Source organism: Condylura cristata, unplaced genomic scaffold (assembly GCF_000260355.1).
Source record: "Condylura cristata isolate star-nosed mole 26May11 unplaced genomic scaffold, ConCri1.0 scaffold00024, whole genome shotgun sequence".
Taxonomy (NCBI): domain Eukaryota; kingdom Metazoa; phylum Chordata; class Mammalia; order Eulipotyphla; family Talpidae; genus Condylura; species Condylura cristata.
Genome location: NW_004567125.1, coordinates 17130252 through 17152333, shown reverse-complemented (window position 1 = coordinate 17152333; position 22082 = coordinate 17130252). Strand labels below are relative to the sequence as shown.

Below are 22082 nucleotides of genomic sequence, written 5' to 3'. Positions count from 1 at the left end.
AGGAGAGCAGCACTGAAGAAACTCTTAAAATGTTTTTCTGAACAAGTAGCATACAGGCTTTAAAAAAATGTCAACAACTGAAGCAGAGCTAATATTAAAAATCCAGGTCAGTTTAATTCAGGAAGAAAAACCAAGTACGTGGAAATTCTAGTATCAATTAACAATTACAAAACAAAAACAGTAACATCACTGGAAGAAAAGTTATATTGCTATATTAACAACAACATGAACCTATGCAAGTATTTGACATCCCACAGGTATACAGAGAGTTGTGTAAAAGTTAATAAATGTTGGGCCCTTGAGTATATGCTAAATTCTGATTACCCCATAGAGATTAGTGATTTTAGTTTTAACTTTAACCCCATGTTGTAGTCATTGTGATTCTTCTCTGATTTGCAGATGGAGAGAACAAGTCACAGAGAAGCTAAGAGGCTTTCCCTAAGTCACTCACCTAAGTGGCCATACCAAGCAATTTGAGTCCAGATCCCTTTGTGATATTATTCGGTCTAATTTCTGACAACTCCCATAGTGCATCTCCAGCCTGCACCTATGCCTTCAACTCCAAGTTCATGTAGGTTTCTGATAACTCAACATTTCCTCTTCCATCTAATGGACATATCAAGCTTACTATGTCAAAACTGAATTTGTGAGCTCCTCTCTAAAACCTGCTCCACCCAGCATTCCCCTTCTTAATTAGTGATAATTTCATACTCCTAAAGGCTTCAGGCAAAATTCTTAATTCATTTTTGTCTCACATCCCATACTCGTATGTCAGCAAAGTCTATTAATTCTACCTCTTAAGATGTATTTAAAGTACAACCAGGTTTTACCACTTCCATTTCTACCATTTTGGTCCAAACCAACATTATCACATTCCTGTACTGCTTTACTCACTTTCTGCAGTCTCTCCTCTAACATCTATTCTCAATACAGAAACCAATGATCCTATTTAAAAAGGGATTATGTAGCTCTTCTGCTTAAACCACCCCAACTGTCATTCAACTCCACTCCACCCAGGATAAAAATCAAAACCCTTAGAACAGTGGTTCTCAAGATTTTAGTCAATCGACCCACCCTCTGATGGGTGGGAGAGTTGACTGTGGTTGAATGGACTCAATTCGTCTACTTGCCACCTCATTCACTAGAGGTCGAGCTGATTTTGTTCTTTTTTGACACTACCAAGTACACTCCCACTCAAAGCCTTCATGTTAACAGCTCCCTCTACCTAGAAACCCTCTCTCCATATATCTGCATGAATCCTGACACCATCTCCTTCAAGACAAATTTATCAGCAAGATTTACCATGACCATCCTATTTAAATTTGCATTCTTCCACCCTTTCCTCCAAGACTCCCACTTCCTTTTCTCAGATCTATCTTTTCCTATGGCATTTTTTTACCTTTTACTATTATATAACTTACTTATTTTTTGTGTTTAACTCTGTTTCTATCTTAAAATGTAAATTCCTTATTAGCAGGGATTTCTTTGCCTATTATAACCCCAGTGCTTAAATGCTGTATAGCACATATATGGCTTCAATATATATCTGTTGAATGACAAGTCCAATAAAGTCGGTATCATCATAACATGAGCACAAAAAAATTAAGAGCTGGGCCCCAAAAATTTAACCCCAGAGTCTACACATTTAGTCATTGTGTTACTCAATCTCTAAAAAGAATGAAGTCTCCTTTGGAGTAAACATATTTTGATATAAGAAAACACAATTCATTTTGGTTATTCTGGGAAGACTAGCAATACCACAATCCTCTAATAGTTGCTTAATAATTTTAATTGTTTTGGAAATTAATGGAATAGACAACATGGATATAAATTGTAGTCATCATTCAACTATTAAAGTGATAAGAGTAACATGGCTCAGAAGCACATTAGATATCAACACCACACTTAGAATAGTTATTCAAAATAGCAATCCTACAATCTAGAATGACATATTCTAGCTGCTTCCTTAACTCACACTTGTAACTGAATGAAGGTAGTGAAATGTCATGCTATAGTTACTTACTGGCATTCACTTTGCATGAATTTTGTCTTTCAATTTTTAATCTTAGCATTTCACTTTCCTCATTGTTTTTTGGTTTTTAATTAAAATTCTTGATTTCCTAGGCCCTCCCTGGTGGCGCAGCGGGTTAAAGCACAGCACAAAGAAGCTTAAGCCACTTCTGCATGTGTCCAATTCCCACCTGCCCCGGAGGTGACCACATGGCATGGCAGACCTCTCCTGACCAGCCCGCTGCTCCCCTCAGCAGTGTACTTCGTCGATCTGCCTGTTCTGCTCCCCACTCTGTCTCTCACCCTCCGCATCTCTGGCCTGCACCCCAGTTCTGTACGAATAGATAAATAAATCTTTTTTTAAAAAAAAATCTTGATTTCCTAAATCACTATGAAATTAATATCTCTCTCCAATCACTTTTCTACCCAATGCAAATATTAACTATCACAGGCTTTGTGATGGAGGTGAAGTTCGTGTCTTTGGCCAGGGATCTACTGCACCCACACTGCCCTCTGGCTGCCCACGATGCCACAATGCACAGTGTCCCAAGTGCTACTCTTCCTATCAGTTTTAATCTTTTCCATGCTTTTTCTCCGAGGTCATTTATTTCCTTAAGAATAATGGAGAAACTGACCCTCCCTGGTGGCGCAGCAGGTTAAAGCACTGCACTGAGAAGCTAAAGCCACTTTCACATGAGTTCGATCCCCGCCTGCCCTGGAGGAGATCCACATGGCGTGGCAGACCTCTCCTCACCCACCCCCTGCTCTCCTCAGCAGTGTACTTCCTTGATCTGCCTGTTCTACTCCCCACTCTGTCTCTGGTGAATCCTAGTTCTGTATGCACAAATAAATAAATCTTTAAAAAAAAAAAAAGAAGCAGAAAAAGAATGGAGAAACTACTGATATAATGTGGCCATGCCTTCTTCATGGATTGCAAGCCCCATAATTGTTTTAGGATTTTTTTAAGGGGAAACACTTTAAAATAAATCACTAATAGTGACAACTTTAACACTATGATAGACCCACAGATGTTTACTAGGAGTAGACAAAGTCCTGAGGACCCTCGAATTATGTGATTTACAGATCACATAAAAGAAAAGAAGCTGAATGTAAAGCAAAAGACAGGGACTGTTGATTCCTTATGCTATGTTATGCAGAGTATGGCCGCCCTAAATTGAGCCCAGTCTGTGTTGTAATGTGTTTCTGTGTGTGTACATGTGTGTTTTAAAAAGAGAGATAGGCAAACGGTGGAGAATTGAGCTATTTCCTAGATTCCTTTTAGATCCAAGTTTCAAGTTTTAAACTACAGTAGGCAAAGACTTTTCACTAATAGTATCCATCCATTAAAAAGTACATAATTATGGCCCTCCCTGGTGGCGCAGCGGGTTAAAGCACTGCACTGAGAAACTAAAGCCACTTCCTCATGAGTTCGATTCCCGCCTGCCCCGGAGGTGACCACATGGCGTGGCAGACCTCTCCTGGCCCGCCCGCTGCTCCCCTCAGCAGTGTACTTGTCGATCTGCCTGTTCTGCTCCCCGCTCTGTGTGTGGTGAATCCTCTCGCCCTCCGCATCTCTGGCCTGTACCCCAGTTCTGTATGAATAAATAAATAAATCTTAAAAAAAAAAAGTACATAATTATCTGTAAGACTATGCAGGAGGAAAAATAGATTATTTTATAAGCTAATATCAAATACTAATGTTTGAAAAATTCCCTTTGCTTTTCATCTAAATAATCTTTCTGAAGCAAATTGTTCCATAAATCCAAAAACACTGCTGTCAGTGTATTGAGACATTTGAAGTTACTCTATAAGTAACATAATAAAAAAATAAGCTCCTAGTTAGAAAATATTCTTTGTCATAATCATGAATGTTATGATAATTGAAGTAAATGTATTTCAAAATACTCATTTTATAATGTATCCATGAGAAACATGTGAGGACTGGCAAGCTATCTTAAGCCCCGTTGGACATATTCTTGGTCAGAGCCCTTAAATGACTATCTGCAATATTGTAAAACATACCTATAATGTTCTAATAAGACATAAATCAAAAATGTTTAGGGTAGCAACTCTCTACAAGGCACTCTATGGAGGACATAAACATAATTAAGCTATGTTCTTTGCAAATAGAGGCTTATAATATATCTAGTATAGGTAAGGAGGTTATGAAAAATATAAATTACAAATAAAGAACAAGTTCTATAAGAATAAATTTGTGAGGCTGCAATAGAAGAAAGCAAAAAAAATGCTTCTGGGGCAATGTGGAATATAATTACTCAATATCATATTATGTGTGTGTTGTGTGTATGTGCATGTCTGTTGTTAATCATATAAATTCCTACTACACACGAGTCACTGAGGAAGGCTTTGCCAGTACACTAAAACACATAAAACTAAATTAGTTTTATTAGTAATGCTCTCAGACATAATGATTTTAAAAGTATATAATAAGAGGTTTTAAAAAAATAAGAACACACTGGACGACATTCAAAGAAAAAGAACCCATAATGTCACCTCTTGGCTCACAATTCTCTTCTGCATATTCTCTTCTATCCTTGTCCATATGTGTACATAATAAAAGTTTGAAAAACAGAAGTGTGTGCCAAGGGGGCATGTGATCAGTTACCCAGTAACTCCTATGTTTACTAATTGCTCTGAATAGTCAGCTACAAGCAAGATCAATTGTCTGATGTGATCTAAGATTTTCAGAGAAAGCACTTGAAGAAAGGTGAAATTTTAATAAAGCAATGCAGCCAACTGCATTTCAAGAGAATAGATTAGTATTAGCAAGGCCAGAAGCTAGAAGATGAGGCACATGGGGAAGTTGTAGAAAGTCAAACTATTATGACAAAATTATATAATCATAGACTCAGATTTGTAAATTATCTCAAGAGCCATTTGGTACAATAACTGTAAGTTGGGGCCATAATTATGGAGAATTTGGCTATTAAACTGAAGGCAGCAGAAAGTATTCAAAGTTTTTGAGCCAGAAAAGTGACATGATCAAAGCAGTTTTTTAGTAGAAATTACCTCTCCTGAATATTGACTCTGAAGCAGGGAAGAAAGGAGTAGCCAGTCTAGACCTCCACCCTCTAACAGTTGGCATTCTGCCCAGCTTTCAAAATTCAATCAAGTACCATTTCTGAGTCATGCCTTCTTAGAAACTTCTAGTTATCTCTTCATCCCCTGAAGTCCCAAAGCTCTTGGTCTGTGTCTCTTTTATCTAAACTCTACAATTGAATAATAGTCTAGTCGCTGACTCCCCTCCAAAAAATATCATTACCTTGATGACTTAAGGTGTAGATGGATTACATTAATTTTGGTATCTTTACCTCTCTCACATTGATATTATCTAGCACAGTCACTATGATAGTTTCTTAAGAAATAACTATAAAATCATATTTTGATACTGGGTCATTTATAACCAAAAATTTGAAGAATTGTATCAAAAACATGTACTGCAGTACATGAAGAGATCCAAGAGTGGCCAGGATGACTGAAACATAAAGTTAGAAGGTAGGGTAGAGAGAAATAGTGACAATAAGGTAAAAGGTAAGACAAAGACAAATAATACACAGTCTTGGAAATCATATTCTGAAAGTAATAGGGAATCCCAGAAAGAATGAGAAAGAACATGAGACTTACAAGGAGACTTACAGAAAGGAGACTTACAGTAACCAATCCAGAGAGAGCCAATTTTAATAGTAACAATGATGATAGAAAGAAAGAAATAAGCTCAAAAGTTATCAGAGAGGAGAAACAAAGATAGAAGGACAATGGGGAAAGAATGACATCCAGAATATTTTGGTTTGAGCAATCGGGAGTTAACATCCATAAAGAGTGGAAATAACAAAGAAGGTATAAATTGTAAAATAAGATGGAAAGTTTAATTAGGAACTACTGGACTGAGGTGTCTATAAGATTATAAAAAATAAGATGTCCAGTACGTATTCCCGGAAAAGGTTCCAGAATGGAGATCTGGACTTAGATATATCAGATGAACTTGCTAACTACAACCAAGTTGAATCGGTGAATTTGATCAAGGATAATGCAGTAAGACAAGAAGAGAGGAGAACAATGATATAAAAACAGTTCTTAAACCATGGTCAGAGAATGAAGAGCTCTAAATTAAGACTGAAGAGAAGCTAAAACAGAAAGAAGAAAATGAGGAAGGTGACAGAACATGAGGAAAATGAGTGAAGGGGTATTGAAGCAAAGGTATAGATCACTTCAACAAGGAGCAATAAGTGGTATCTAATGAAGGGCTTAGAATAACGTACAAAGTTACTGTTTGTCTTGACAAAAAGCAATCTCAATAGAATAATATGGTTAGAAACAAGACTGCAGTGTATTGAAAAGCAAAGAAAAGTGAAGAGGAACAGATTCTAAATAAACCCAAACCTAGCTTAACTGGACCAGAGAAATTTATCCCTCAGAGATGCAGATTCCATGGCAAATGTCAGGGTATGCTTTTTTCATCAATAGAGCCCTCTAATGAAGGACGCAGAGGAATCATAACATTCACCCTATCCTAGAGTTGTGCTGTTTAATAAACAGCCAAATATGCTATTTCAATTAAAATTTAATATAAAAATTTATTTCTTGGCCCTCCCTGGTGGCGCAGCGGGTTAAAGCACAGCACTGAGAATCTGAAGCCACTTCCGCATGAGTTCGATTCCCGCCTGCCGCCTGCCCCGGAGGAGACCACATGGCGAGCCAGACCTCTCCTGACCCGCCCGCTGCTCCCCTCAGCAGTGTACTTCGTAGATCTGCCTGTTCTGCTCCCCGCTCTGTCTCTGGTGAGGCCTCTCACCGTCCCTGAGCCTCTGGCCTGTACCCCAGTTCTGTATGAATAAATAAATAAATCTTTAAAAAAAAAAAAAAATTTATTTCTTCTTCTTACTTGCCACATTTCTTCTATTCAACGACCACATGTAGTTGGTGGCTACTGTATTGGAAAGCACAGTTCTATTTAAATGCTCTGGAATAAATAAACTTTTTTAGAATATTCTTTATATTACCCAAGAAAAGTATGAACACTTACTGAGTATCCCAAGAGTGAGACTTAATGACATATCATCTAGAGCCATCCAAACACACTGAAGCAAAAGAGGGCAGAAATACTACATTATGTTGATACACCCTGAAGGATCTTTGTGAAGTCTCAGACTAAATATTGGGCAAGAAAAGCCTACATCTTCTAAGATTCAACTTCAAGATGAAGATAAAGACCAAAATAATAGAAAAGAACGAAAGAGGAAAGTGGAAGTCCTCTTACTTTTAACATGGTGCTTGGAATATTAGAATTTTTAACTTATCTGAATACATGCTACTAGTAAATAACACAGGCAAATTGTTCAACCCTATCTTTCTGCCTGACAGCAGTCTCAGCAAATAAACATTGAATTCCTAGGTACACACTGTGAAAAGAAGTCTTGTTATAATCTAATAAATAGGTTTCGATTCCACAACAGCAATAACCAAATAGATGGAAACACTATAATAACAAAAAATGATTAAGTATTAGGAGAGAATAAAAGAAGAATACAAAGAGAAAGACCAAGATTGTTTGGGAATTTGGTCTCAAGGTTCACATATACTGCTTCTAGCAAAATGGCAACAGAAACATTCCAGGAGATCAGTAAAGAGATATAATGAATGTTACAATCCATAGATTTTCATGGTGCTCATATAACAAGAGCTGAAATCTGCACACTGTATCATTTCAATTGTGAGAAAACAGGTGTTGAGACCTACCCAACACTTTGAAAAACAGACCTTGGTCTAGTGCTGTGGCATAGAGATTATCACTCTAATGGTCTGAATCTGGACACATCGTTTTCTTGAACTGCATAAATCTTAGGCACTCGCATGGCAAACTATGCCCATGGAACAAATGGAGAAGAGCACAAGAATTTAAAAGTTCAGCTAATAAACTTGCCTTTCTGTTCAAGCAACAAGATTTCTGAGCATATAGGGAAGTGAGTGAAGGAAAATTGGACTAGCTTTTATATATTTTTTAATTATATAAAGTGGTTATAGTAAATTAAAATAGTGAATTAAAAATATAGAATTCAGGGTGTTTTCTTTATAGAGAAGAAAGACGATATAAAATCCTTAAGCAGAAGGAAAGTTGACGCTTCCTTCTAGAATACTGGAATTTTAGATTTGGAAACTATATTATAGTTGAAAGATCAAGCTTTTAAAAGTCAGGAAATTCCAAAGTAAGCCTACAGCCATGCTTACTTGGACACATTACACATGGTACATATTTTATGGTCCATGTTTAACAAATAGTTGAAAGATGAAAAAAAAATTTCACATATTCAACATGGCAAAATAAATTCTATAGCAAAAAAAGAATATATTTTTCAGATGACCTGAACAATATTCCATTAAACTAATTTCAGCACTTTTTTATATTTAGAACAAAAGCTTGTCTCAGATAAAAATAAATAAATAAATGTATAAAAAACTGGGTATATCACCATCCTATAAATCTGAGAGGCGGTCCCAACACTTTTGGCAACTCAAAATACCCCATGAAACAAATGTTATTTCCTCATTTCCAGATCGTAATTTTCTATCTTTGGAACTTAAAAATACTTACATAATTATCTTCAAGTACAGCTTGACTTTTCTTCCTTGATGGAAACAGCATCTCTGCCAATTTTAGAATTTATAGCTACCACCATATTTTTTTAATTTTTAAAAGCACAAAAAATACCACAGCCCCTCAAAGTGATTTTGAAGTGAACATTTCTTCATCATCATAATTATCCCATGTCGCACTGAAAAGTACTACAACTCAGCATACAAATGGAAAGAACATTTATCTCCGAGTCTCAGTGTAAAATGTTATATTTGGAGATAATGCCAGCAACTAATAAGTAGTGTAGTGACAATCACTTTCCAGTCACTCTAAAATTCATAGCAAAGTACTGCATCTAGTAATCAAAATGTGTGAATGTGTATGACACTTTCTCGCTTTTACAGAGAAATATTTCATAAAACTTTATTATTTTGATCCACAAACAATCCTGAAAAGTACACAAGACAGGGATTATTTATGAATCCATTTATATATGGACACACAGAAAGGCTAAGTGACTTGAACAAACTCAGTGCTCACCAGTGGCAATTCCTAGAAATCCAGACTGCTGACACTTCCCAGACTTTCACTTAGGAGAAAGGTGAGGTGAGCAGTTTCAATTATGGGAAGTGTACAAAGTTGCTGGATTTTTAAAGAAGTCTGAGCAATGCTTCTTTTTTCTCCCAATATCAGAGAAGTCTATCTTATTGCTGGAAAAATAGGACAGTCACCTGGCAGTTAAAGAGAGACTATATCAAATGTCTGTATTTGAAAGCATTTACATATTCAAGATTCTTTGGAAACTTATCAATATAAAATTGTAGTCAAACAGCTTTTTAAAAATTTTTTATTGTTTTTAATATATTCATTATTTCATCCTTCAAACAGCTTTTGAGGTAAAAAAAAAACTTAAAATTTGCTGGGGAAGAAATAAACTCTAGTCTATTCTAAAATAAATAAAGGGGTAATTTGAGAAAAAAAGATTTCAATAAGAGTATGGAATAAAATTTAAATTGTAGTACTGATTACCCAGTATGTTCAAAACCTGACTCTTTCCAAGCTGATTTTGTCTTTGTCCACTGCCTCCTTTCTCCAGGATGCCACAAGGCAATATTGTAACATCCTTTTCACGTTAAGTTTTGGTGTCAAGTTTACATCAACATGTGCTACATTTTTATCGGAACCTAACCAGCATTTGTAATCAATAAAAGTCAACATTAAAGGCAGCCTTCCTGTTATTTCAAGTGACTCAAGGCTTTGTTTTTCTTTCAGATTCCTCAAAAAAAAAGCAAGTGAAGTTAATGGAGAATGTGTCAGTTTAAATTTTTACATGTGTTTCTTTATACTCTTCAATGATCAAGCAAGCTCCTAAAAGACGAAAACAATTTTTCTCTTTTATTTTTCCCCCATAGCAACTAGAGCTGAGCTTGGCACAGGCCACATGGAGTTCATAGACTGAGCTGAAAAGCAGACAGAAATTCCCAGGTTCTCCCTTCAGGCCTATGACAGGAGGTATATGGGAATCAAGGCAGAAGTGAAACATAGGAGAAGAGAGATAGGTAACACTTACCAGTCAGCCCCCTAAGAAGCAACTAGTTACTGAGGGAAAACGTGTTCATTAATAAGAAGGGAGGGGTGGTGCAGTTTTTTAAAGTGCATGTATTTTATACTGCAGAAGCAAAGAGCAGTGCAAGTGGTGGTATTCATGGCAGCTACAGGTCCCGCAAAATGCCTGTGGAACAAATACCCATCTGGAAGTTGGAGTGGGCACTACGGCCTAATAGACAACTGAGCAAAGGAACTGCCCTCTAAGAATGTTACAAAAAGAAAACAGTCATGAAAAACTATCTACTATCTGCACAGCAGCAGTAGCCAGTAGATGCAGAATAGATGTACACAACTAGGTAAGCCATCAGAATCACAGGCTTGTTTAGAATTGGACAGTTTTCTTGTAGCACACTATGACTTTCCTCCACAAAACAGTCTTATCAACCACTTGGGCAAATGTACAGTTTAGTTGAGATCACATGATCTATGTATGCTTTTCTTCTACATAAGGGTGTAATTAAATAAATTAGTTTGATGTTTTGTTGGCTTTCATTTTTTACTTGTCATTATTCTTGAATAATAGTTCAGATAACAGCCCATGGGTCCATTTATAGTTTGCATTTTACATATAATAGACTACAATTTATAGTCTTTTAGATATAACTGCATATGTCAATATGTGAAGTATATATATGAGCTATATATTAGACAGCATATGAAGCTAGAACCACTTTTATGCCACAAATATATTTCAGAATTAAAATCAAGATTCCTGGGGAAAAAAATCATTCCACTAAGCGGCAAGGAAAAATTGTGAGTTCGGGGTCTTGAAAATATCACATGATGACTAATCAACCAACTCTGAACACCTATGTGTAATGCCTACGGACAGTATCTGTGATACAGCTATATAAAACATATAGGACAGAAAAATGATACATAAACAAAGCTTTGAACAATATATACACTTTAAAAAGAGAATGTTCATCCAAAAATGTTATACAAAAGTTCATGAAGGACAATTTTTTAAAGGCCTTTATCTTCTGATCTAGGGATGTTGAAATATAAATTATATTTGACATTTCAAATGTATATGAGAAATTGTTCCCAAACATATTTAAGAGTGCATGTGGTACTGCTTATCTCTGGAAGTTCAAGTACAAACTGCAGCTCATCATCCAAAAGCAACGAGAATCTAAGACACATAACACTTCACAAGCCACAAAATAAAGGAACTGACTACTTTATGAGAGAATGTGGCTTTTGGTCATGAGGCCCAGATTTCTTCCTTAGGTGGACCCAGTTAATCATGCCATAGATCCTCAAAAGGTGGTGGGTGTTAGTAGAAATTCACAATGTTGTTCTAAACAAACCAGCAAGAGGAATACAGTAACTCACGTACTTTGCAAAGCCAATGAAATCTTCATGATTGGTGTTGATATAGGAGACTTGGATGTCAATCAACAGCAGTACCTGTCAGCCAAAGAAAAACACTTCAATGAAAACTAAAATATTCATAAATACCGGTTTCAGTGAATACCTACAAATTATTTATCTTCACTGAATTTTTAAAAGGATGCTATAGTTAGAAGGAAAATTTGCATTTTTTTCATTAGAGTCTTAATCTTCACTTAATTCACAAATTAAACATCATCAAGAAAAGTAAATCTGAGCACCACATGAAGACAACAACTTTGAGGCTTATAGACATGTACTCAACACAGAACCAAGAATTATTCTATTTCTCTAAAATGTAGACATGATGTTCTAAGGAAAGACATGTGTGTACAAGAAGACATGTGGCAGGAAGACCAGTTGGGGCTGCTCAGATCTTCCTTCTTCTGAAGGAATCAGGACACATTATCTCTTGTTTTTCCTTATCTCTTCTATCTCTTTAAACTCCTTCTGGGGAAAATGCATCTCAGAAACCAACTCAAAAAGGCAACTCAAATAAAAGTAGTTTCTATAGCTCCTAGAGATCAATAGGCTTCATCATCACAGCAAAACTTTAACAAGATATGTTAAAAGATCCCCTGTTAAAGTGATCCCCCTTGCCATTCCATCTAAATCAGTACTCCTGCTACTCTCTATCCTCTTACTTAGCCTCATTTTCCTTTATAGCACTACATCTAGCTAATATAGTAGGTTTCACATAATTCAATACAAAGAACCCATCTGCCATATCCACTGCTCCATCCCCAGTGCCTGGAACAGTGCCTGGGATATCAAGAACATACAATCAGATTTATCCAGAAATGAACTGAACACATGTTCCATTAAACGTGAAAATGTAGTCATAAGATATTTAAAAACTCTTAAGTTAGAGATTTGAAAGGTCCCCATGCAGAAAATCATCAAAGGCAGACAGGAGACTAGAGAGAAAATGTCATGGAGGGGAGCAACCAAAAGCAGATAACTTTGTTTGACAGACAATATTCAAAGCTAAGCTCCACTTCCAAAGTTTCCTTTTTTTTCCCAACTTTCCTAAATGCTGAGACTTGCTGGTAGAACTCCTTTGTTTTTGCTTTTGGTGAGAGACCTCTGAAAGGGATCCACCTCCCTTCACTGAAGATGAACTTGAGTGCATCACAGCACTTGTGGTAACAGTTGGCAGACATTCTGTAATGCGTGGGTATTCTATCGAAAAAGCCTTTCCTGATCCTCACCCCATATCCTCACCCAGGATATTAAGGAGTATTAAGCTTATTACTCACATATAACCTTAATATCATAATTACATTTTATATGTGGTGACTAGTTACTTATATACATTTTTGGTTGGCATTTCTCTTCCCTGCAAGACTGTAAACGCCAAAGAATCAATAATTATGTTTGTCTTGTTCACCATTTTATCTGCATAGTATTGATGTACTTAACATGTATCCACCCAATACGTGTCTATAGCTGTGGATATTATTACTATTGATGAGCCTTGAAGAACAATTTAAAGGGAGAAATGTATACCCATATAACTAGTATGTAGCCATTAATTGCTGCTTCTCGTTTACTATCCAATGCTACAGGCTCTTAGGCTTTGCTTTTATAGATAATCTCAGTTGGTCATCTGACAAAATCTTGCTGTGAGTCCCAAAGAGGCCTGCCAAAAGAGAGTAAATAGATTGCCCCGAATCCATTCCCACCACCAAACATGAAATCAAAGCACAGGAATTATTGGATCAGTAACATCATACTAGTATGAAAACATTTTGTATGACCAGATAGTTTAGTTTCATTTCTTAATGAACAAAGCTGAAGGAGGACAGATCATTATTAGATTATCTATTGCCTCTTCATCACTACAACAAAACCAGATCGCATTCAATGTTTTACTCCCAAATCCATTTGGCCAGGAGTTTGTATCAACAAACCATAATACTTAGGCACAAATAAATTGCTGCCACCATAAAGAGCAAAACATCTACATAATTCTCACCATTGCCAAAGGTTGTTATGAATATCTTGGACATTCACACACATTAACTTGGACTGCAGTATAGGAAAAAAAGAAAAACTATGGCTGTTCTCATTCATATTCCTGGAAACTGGGAGTCTGTGTTCATCCTAGGAAAAGAGCCAGGTCGCATGTGGGGGATGAAGAGGGAAAGAGTACATTTTTTCCTTATTTTTTCATTTTCTCAGAGTTTCTCACTGCCTTTTTCACTCACGGTTATTGAATATTTAGTTGAAGAAAAGTAGAGTCACCCTTGGGACCAGTAATCACCCACAAAGTCAGCCCTTCAATGTGCAATTACACATAGGGAAGCACCTGGAACAATAGCTGGCACACAGAGAAGCTTAAAAAACCTTTGTGTTACAAAAAACCTCACAGATAAATCTATGGTTTCAATATGTTTAATTCTGAAGAATACCCCTACCTCCCCCTGCAACAGAGTTCCCAGAGCAGAAGTTGGTAATAAATCCATTCCTTAAAAAGGAGAACTGCAAAAACACCTCAAGGTACAGAGGCCTGAGGAAATGGGTCACTGACTGTTCTGAAACACCGCACAGCCTGAAGACTCAGAGTTCGAACTCACATGTGAGATTTATACAAACTGACATGGTCACACTACCAAAAATGTACCATCCACACCCATGTTGGAAGTGACAACTACCAGCTTCTAAAGACAGTTGACCATCAGGTCAGGCTACCTGACAAAGACACTAAGAAGGGAAAATTCCACTGCATCCTTTACCTCTCACTAAGGGATGATTTATTCACTATGTTAAGTTGCAGATGGAAGACAACTTCCCTTGAAATCAAAAAAGGCAATTCTTTCTCTCTACTGTGTATCATAGCTTTTTAGGAAGAACAGAAACAAGTAAAACTAATGAAAAACTAAAAGCTGTATTTAGAGTATGTAATTCCACCCTCACAAAATGCATAAGAAGTTGCTCTCATTTTTATCTTTCTTTAAGAAGTAGAAACTGAAGTTCAAAGATGTCAAGTAACTTGTTCATTTTCACAGAAAGGAAATGGTAGTTTGGATGTGAACTCAGGGAATCTAAGCCCAAAACCCACAATCTCAACAGTGTTCAATTTGAGCATGTAGTTTTAATAAAAGAAAAACATGAAACAGGATGAAGTTCTGACTTAGATATGAACTCAAAGAGAATTAAAATAAGAATTATACTGGGCCCTCCCTGGTGGCGCAGCGGGTTAAAGCACTGCACTGAGAAGCTAAAAAGCCACTTCCGCATGAGTTCAATTCCCGCCTGCCCAAGAGGTGACCACATGCCGAGGCAGACCTCTCCTGACCCGCCCGCTGCTCCCCTCAGCAGTGTACTTCGTCGATCTGCCTGTTCTGCTCCCCACTCTGTCTCTGGTGAAGCCTCTCACCGTCCCTGAGCCTCTGGCCTGTACCCCAGTTCTGTATGTACAAATAAATAAATCTTTAAAAAAAAAAAAAGAAGAATTGTACTACTTTTTCCTCAATGTTGTTTTAATATAGGATCCCTGAGAGTTAAGTAGAGTAGATCATTATCTGAATTTTACAAAGACACTAAATTAAAACAGTTGTCTTATTTACGTAAGGGTAGGAGTGCACCTAAGTTTTGACACTGTCTGTGCCACTAGCCTCAGGCTATGTATTTGGCCCTTAGCTTGATTTCACTGGCTCATAAGTTCACAATTTGTTTATCTCCATTTTGTTACAAAACCTGTTTTCTGCACTTTTGACTACTGTGGTTATCCAAGACTGTGAAAACTGAAAACTAATGTAAACTATGAATCAAGGTTATAAACTGTTAAAGCATGATGGGGGAAAAAAAAAGTAGTAGCTATGAATTGCACAATTCAAGCAAAGAATGGAATCACTCACAACTGTCCCAACCTGCTGGGCCTCTATACATCCACCTCTTCACCTCCTCCCACCCCAGTTCACCCACCCACACCCGTGCATGTCACATGTGTTTCTCTCTTTATGGTCTTTCTGAGATCTCCCTATTTTATTTTGACTTCCTTCTTTTCTAGTTCTTTCTCTTTCCCCCTTTGCAACTCACCTGAGAATCACAAGATCTAGGAATGGATCTCTAACCTACAGTGGACTTCAGACATCCCAAGATTGTACATTCGAAAACAACATTCCAGAGAAGTGATTTGCACAAGAACAAACTGTTATTTTGTGGAGAATATATGGCTTAAGTCCAGTGTCCTCTCCCTGCTGTCACATTCCCAGCTGTGCCCTGGAATTGAACAGCATCTGAAAACCTTTGTGTTTCCCATGATCACGTTTTAGAAGTAATTAAGAAAAAAAAAATCCACTTAAATTGAGAGACTTTTACTAATTTTATGAAATCCTTAAGCTTTTTAATCAGTTATCTTCTTTTGAAATGAACTCTTTCAATTCACAGGCTGGTTTAGAAGAGCATTTCAAGACCATGCCTTATAAACCATCCATATGTACAAAATCATTAGAATTGTTTAAAAAGCTGTTTCTATATGTTTTCTCTTTCCAATCATGGTTACCATGGACAAGTTGATAAATATCATTGTCCATTCTCAGGAAAAGAATTAAACCGCTAAACATTTTCACGACATTTAAGAAGCTCAAGGGTCCATTACAAGTTAAAACTCTGTCTTAAAGAGAAAAATGTGATATCATTCTGTATTAGAGGTTTGCAAAGTGGCATGTACATACATGTTAGTGGTATACATTATGATCCACGAAGCACTGAGAAAAACATAATGGCACTCCTATTATGGCTTTTTTAAGTTTTATCTTTATAAAGTCTTTAACATTTGTTTATTTCTAGTATACATGATATACATAAGATGTTAATATAGCATAGTGACATATGTAGTATAAAATTCATAAGTAAAAATAAACACATGTTTGCATTCTCAGCTTTTTTTTTTTTTCATTCAGGGCTAGGCTAACCAGAAAGCCATGAGAGAATCTTTACTGCCCAAAAGGAACCAGCCCCCACTGTGGCCTCTCCATACCTGGTCCTTTGTCTTCCCTTCTCTCTCACGGATGTGGTTAGCAACTATCCTTTCTGTTTCCTCGCAGAGTCTGGGAAAGTTTGCCAACTGTCAGGAAAAACAGATTTGAGAGATAATTAATACTCAAAAATTTGCACCACACAAAAAAGGAAGCAGTTATAAATTATGATATCTTATAGAAAATAGGCACTATAATTCTGGAAGTAAAAATGAAATATTTTGAAAACCTAAAGAAAAATGATATAACACTGAAGAGACTCCAAGAACTATAATCAGAAGTAACTACATTATCTTAAAGAAAAGAAAAACTTCAAACCAGCAAATATTGTTCCTTATGGAGAAATTAGAAAACAAGATACCATGTAGCCTTTTGCTGTATAGAGTTGGCACTTAATAAAGTTCAAAGATGAGGAGGGCAGAAATAAGAATGAAAAAGATAGTGACTAACATTTATAATGTTTACCACATGCAAGCTATGAATGCACCTCATGAATCTCAGCCAGCATTCACAAGAATCAAAAGAAATAGATGACATTACTAACCCCATTTTATAGAGGAGGAAAGCAAAGCAGAGAGGTTAAATAACTTATTCAAGATAAAATAGCTCAAAATTAGTTGATCCATGATTCTAATCCAAGCCCTTGGACTCCAAAACCAATGGTATTATCTATTACTCTTTGGGGATAATTAATTCCATGAACCAGAGAGATATTTTTAATTCTCCCCTAACAGATGAGTGTATAGATATTTCTAGGAAAATTATTTTTTAAAAAATCAAGTCAATGACTTATCCCATCTAAATTAGGCAGATAATAGTCCAAGATGTAATTTATAAGTCAGTGGTTCATTACAGTTGGTTTCAATATAGAGAAGAAAATGAGCGGGATCCTTAGAGGCTGCATAAGGAGCTCTAATCTAGAACTAGTACTTACATGTAGGTGTGAGGGGAAAGACTAGGTAAGATGGATCTTCATATCATGTGTGATGATATAGGGTGAGGTTCAATGAGGTGAAAAGTGAAGCAAGATCAAAAGAGTGTGAAGAGACTTGGGACAAAACTAGTAAAATAAATAGGGGCAGATCAAGCATTGTCTTTGCTTAATTGTTAGGAATGCTGGTTACTGAAGCAATCCAGATGAGAAATAATGGGGATTTGGACTGAGACCATATAAGTGGGAAAAGTGGGTGTTTAAGACAGGCAAAGTTAATTCCAGTTATTATTTTTTAAAAAACCTGAAAATTAATAAGACTAACACCAAAATCTCATGTAAAAACAAGCAAACTACATGATTCAAAAAAATTAAATCAACACATAGAAGAAAAATAACTGGGCAAATGATCACAGTAATGCAAAGAAAGATAATGAATATTGTATTGACAAAGTGCTATATCTTTTTAAATTGTTTTTTTTTCTTAAAGATTTACTTATACATACATACAAAAGCTGAGATGCAAGCCAGAGGTGCAGGAGAGTGAGAGTATTCACCAGAGACAGAGTGGGGAGCAGAACAGGCAAATTGACTGAGATACACTGCTGAAGAGAGCAGCAGGTGAGACAGACGAGGTCTGCTGTGCCATGTGGGTAACCTCCCTGGCCTGGGATCAAACTTGTACTTTAGTGGCTGTGATAGCTTCATAGTGTTGAGATTTAACCCCTTGAGCCATCTGATAGGGTATATTTTTATAAGGCTTAATACTAGTGAAGATATACTGAAAATACAGTACAGTTTAAATTTGCTGATGTGGTGCCAATGAGAACAACCTTTCTGGAAAGCAATTTGGTGATATGTATCAAAACTCTCTAAAATATTTATTAAACTTTAATAAAATTTAATAAAATATTAAACTCTCTATAATAATTATTAATTATTATTATTTAAAACATTTATTAAATATATTCTTAAACTTGTTTATTCCATAGTATTCTGGGCAAAAAAAAAAAAGGACATCCATCACAGTATTACTTAGCAACAATAAGCCAAATAAATAATACTCTACAAACCAACTAAGTATCCAAGGATGTTAAATCAACTAAGGTAGTTCTATAATGAGTCATTCCAAATAATATCTAATGACATGGTAAAAAATTTTATAATATGACATGATTGAAGAAAATTAGGTTTCTAAGTATATAATGTGACCATACACACAGTGTCACAAGCCTCAGTATACCTTTGATATCCTTCAAAAATATAACTCAAAACTTTACAAATCCCTGAATTCTTTTATAACACATAAAATTTACCCAATCTTGTAGGTAGTTAGAACTAAAGCTCCCTGAGGTAACTCCATGGTCCCCTCGGTCGCTGTACAACCAATTTTATAACATGTGTGATGCACATTAGTCTTAGCAAGATATCAAACTACATTCTTTCAGAGAACTACCCTTGCAACAAACTACATATAAATATTGAATCCCATAAAGCTGCAAGTCTACTGTCTGCACACAGAAAAAGATGTACACAAGACTACAAAATTTTAACAGCAATAATCTTTAGAACGAGATTTTACATAGCTTTAATTTTTTTCTATATGTTCTCTACAGTTTCCAAATTTTTCTACAGTGGGCACAGAGTGCTTTCCTAATATCAGTAAAAAGCATAGATGCCTTGGTTGGCTCAAATATCACAGCCCAGTGTCTCCTCATGAGGTCACCAAACCATTACTCCCTTGTTGGAACTCTTACTGAATCTTGAGATATATGCTTATTTGCAGGCTTATTTCAAGCATAATTGCAAGATACAAATAGCACTTCCATGTCGAGTTTTGGATACATTCTCCAGGAAAAGTACTACTATCCCAGAAACCCCTTTTATGTTTTAAGAATACTGCCAGTTACTTTTCATGAGCTTTATAAAAGATATCAAAGATTGGAAGGGGTATTTGATTGGAACTAGTTCTTGTTCTTGACGAGAACAGCCTGCATAGTATATCTGGCACTCAACACTAGGCCACCGGTGGCCCCCAGAGCGATTCCTCTGCACTCATAGAGCTGCCAAGTTATCAGGGGATGGGTCTGTGCTCTCTGAGGACAACCACACTTACAAAGACACTCATTCTTGCAAATATGCAACTGCAGAAGCTACAGTGATTTACAGAGAAGGGTAAACCAATGTTACCTCCATTTAAAAATAAAATGACTTTAGAAAAGGGATGATAGCAAATCATTCATTTTTAAAACACCACAGAACTGCAATATAATAGTAATCCCATCTCCATTTTACATACTCTTATCTAGGATTGAACGTATTCGACAATGTAAGGATCTTGTTCAATCTAAAATCCTCATCGCCAACCTCCTCTCCCCCTTTTTATAAACTTATACATTTTTATGATGTTTTATGTTTTATGTGGAGGTCATACTTTGTCAATTATGTTGGTTTCAATCCTACAAAGTGTTCATATCTGCTTTAATAAAAGTCACTGGGAAGCAGGGAGTGGAGGCGGCTGCAACACTTCAGCCATGTTCTCAAGATAATAGTCTTAGCAAAAGACAAATATTCTTGAGTTATTTTTTGTTTTTTAAGAAAAAAAAAGGTTCTGAAGTGGAAATATCAAAATGTTGGGTTGAATTGCTGGTTGTTTGAATGTAATGTTTCAGCCCCATTTTTTCTCATAATGTATTTAAGAAGAAGGTGAAAAAAGGTCCTGAATTTTGATTAGGCTTTCTGCTACTAATTTCTTTAGTTCATTCACTAGAGTCCCTGCTCAATATGCATGACCTTTTACTTCGTTTTAAAAGATATTCAATTCTGATAGTTTGTTTTAATCCTTTACAGTGTTTTACTAAAGGTACATTTGGCTTCTCAGGTGATTTAAATCACTATAGCTATTAATCCTTTCATTTACGATGTTGAATTAAAGATCTTTAGCTATGAGATGTGTCTGTTTTGCGAAAATCATCAGAATTCTGATCATGTATGTTAAGATCATATTGATCTAGAATGCATCATCTTTAGGCCTTTATTCCTCTTTTAATTATGTAAATGTTTGGGAAATTCATGTATACAGATCAATGAATTAAATCTTTGTTATTAAATATAACAATTTTATATTCTTAAATTTATTTCACATTAGGCATTCACTTAAATATCAATGACTTTATGTTTATAATAAAGCATCTGATATTGAAATCTTAACAGTTTTTAGTGGCAAGTTACTCTACGATAGATTATCATACCAGAAATATTTTACAAAAATCAATGAAAAACACAAATAAGTAAATGGTTAAAACTGTTCAGAGGATTTGATGCTTACGTAATGACAGTGAATCTCCCACAAAAAAATTGAATCTATTAAATGATAAGCTCTTCCTAAGTAGTTTGTTGTTAAAATTTCACTCTTCCTGCCTCCCTGGTGGCACAGCATGTTACAGCACTAAGAAGCTAAAGCCATTTCGGCATGAGTTCGAACCCTGCCCAGCTGGAGGTGACTACCTGGTGCAGCAGACCTCTCCTGATCTGCCCACTACTCCCCTCAGCAGTGTACTTCATCCATCTGCCTGTTTTGCTTCCCACTCTGTCTCTGGTGAATCCTCTCACCATCCCTGTACCTCTGGCCTTACCCCAGTTCTGTATGCATAAGTAAATAAATCTTTAAAAAAAATTTCTCTTTTCCTGAGTATTGTTAAATAATAAGGATGAGGCCATGGAAAAACAATACAACTGTAAGACTTAAGAACTGAAACTTTTTAAACATGTAATTCTAAAAGAGAAAAAAATAATGCTTATTCTAGGAGAAACTAACACCACATTAAAAAAACACACAAAAACATGTAACAAATTCTAATATTTTAAGTGCTATTTAGGTTAGTACTTAATTATTTGAGTGGAACCTCAATATAAAACTTTAATTTTAAGCATGGACCACATTTTTTCCCCAAAGGAAAAAGAAATTACTTGAAAGACATTTCTACCTCATAAAGCAAAGCTTACACCCCTATAAAATTTATTAACCATTGATTAATCAGATCATGAGCACCAAGCTATTAGGTTTCTCTTGGAACAGGCACAAGACCAAGCAAGATTTCTGTATCTCCAAGACTAACTAGTTCAATGCCTTAAGCAAAGTCTCAGGTTATTAGGTGGCCATCTGTTCATCGCTCCATACCAAACATCACTGAGAAAATAAACTAAAACCAGAACAAAATTTCTTGTATGCACATAACTTGAGTTGATTGTTTTGGCTGATCTAATGATATCAGCTCTATTTTGATCAAAATGTTGTAAACTCTCCCATGTTGGCCCTCACCACAGAGTAGCAATAATGATTTTACTGTTCATAAAAACAAACAATAATTTTATTCCATTTCTTTTCATTAAATTATGCCCCTAAATCCCTAGTAATCACTTGTGTGTTTGTGTGTAGCATAATGCTGGGTTTATTCAGTAGGTGAGAAAAATACTTATTTGGACATCAGAGGTTTGTCATAAAAAAAAAAAAAGAAAAACACAGAAGCATTCATATGCACAAAGGTGAGAAATAACTCTG

The 22082-nt window shown here is 36.0% G+C and overlaps 1 protein-coding gene across 5 annotated transcripts in view; it reads right to left on the bottom strand.

Annotated features, from left to right (window-relative positions):
- The window catches only part of DNM3 (dynamin 3), a 484254-nt gene that overhangs the window by 276294 nt on the left and 185878 nt on the right, over positions 1-22082 (bottom strand). For all 5 annotated transcript variants that reach the window (XM_012728988.1, XM_004688484.2, XM_004688483.2 and 2 more), the window contains exons 11-12: positions 16593-16679; positions 11553-11623 (exon numbers count right to left, since the gene is read on the bottom strand). In XM_012728988.1, coding sequence (XP_012584442.1) covers positions 11553-11623; positions 16593-16679 — 158 coding nt within the window. The remainder of the gene's footprint in view (positions 1-11552; positions 11624-16592; positions 16680-22082) is intronic.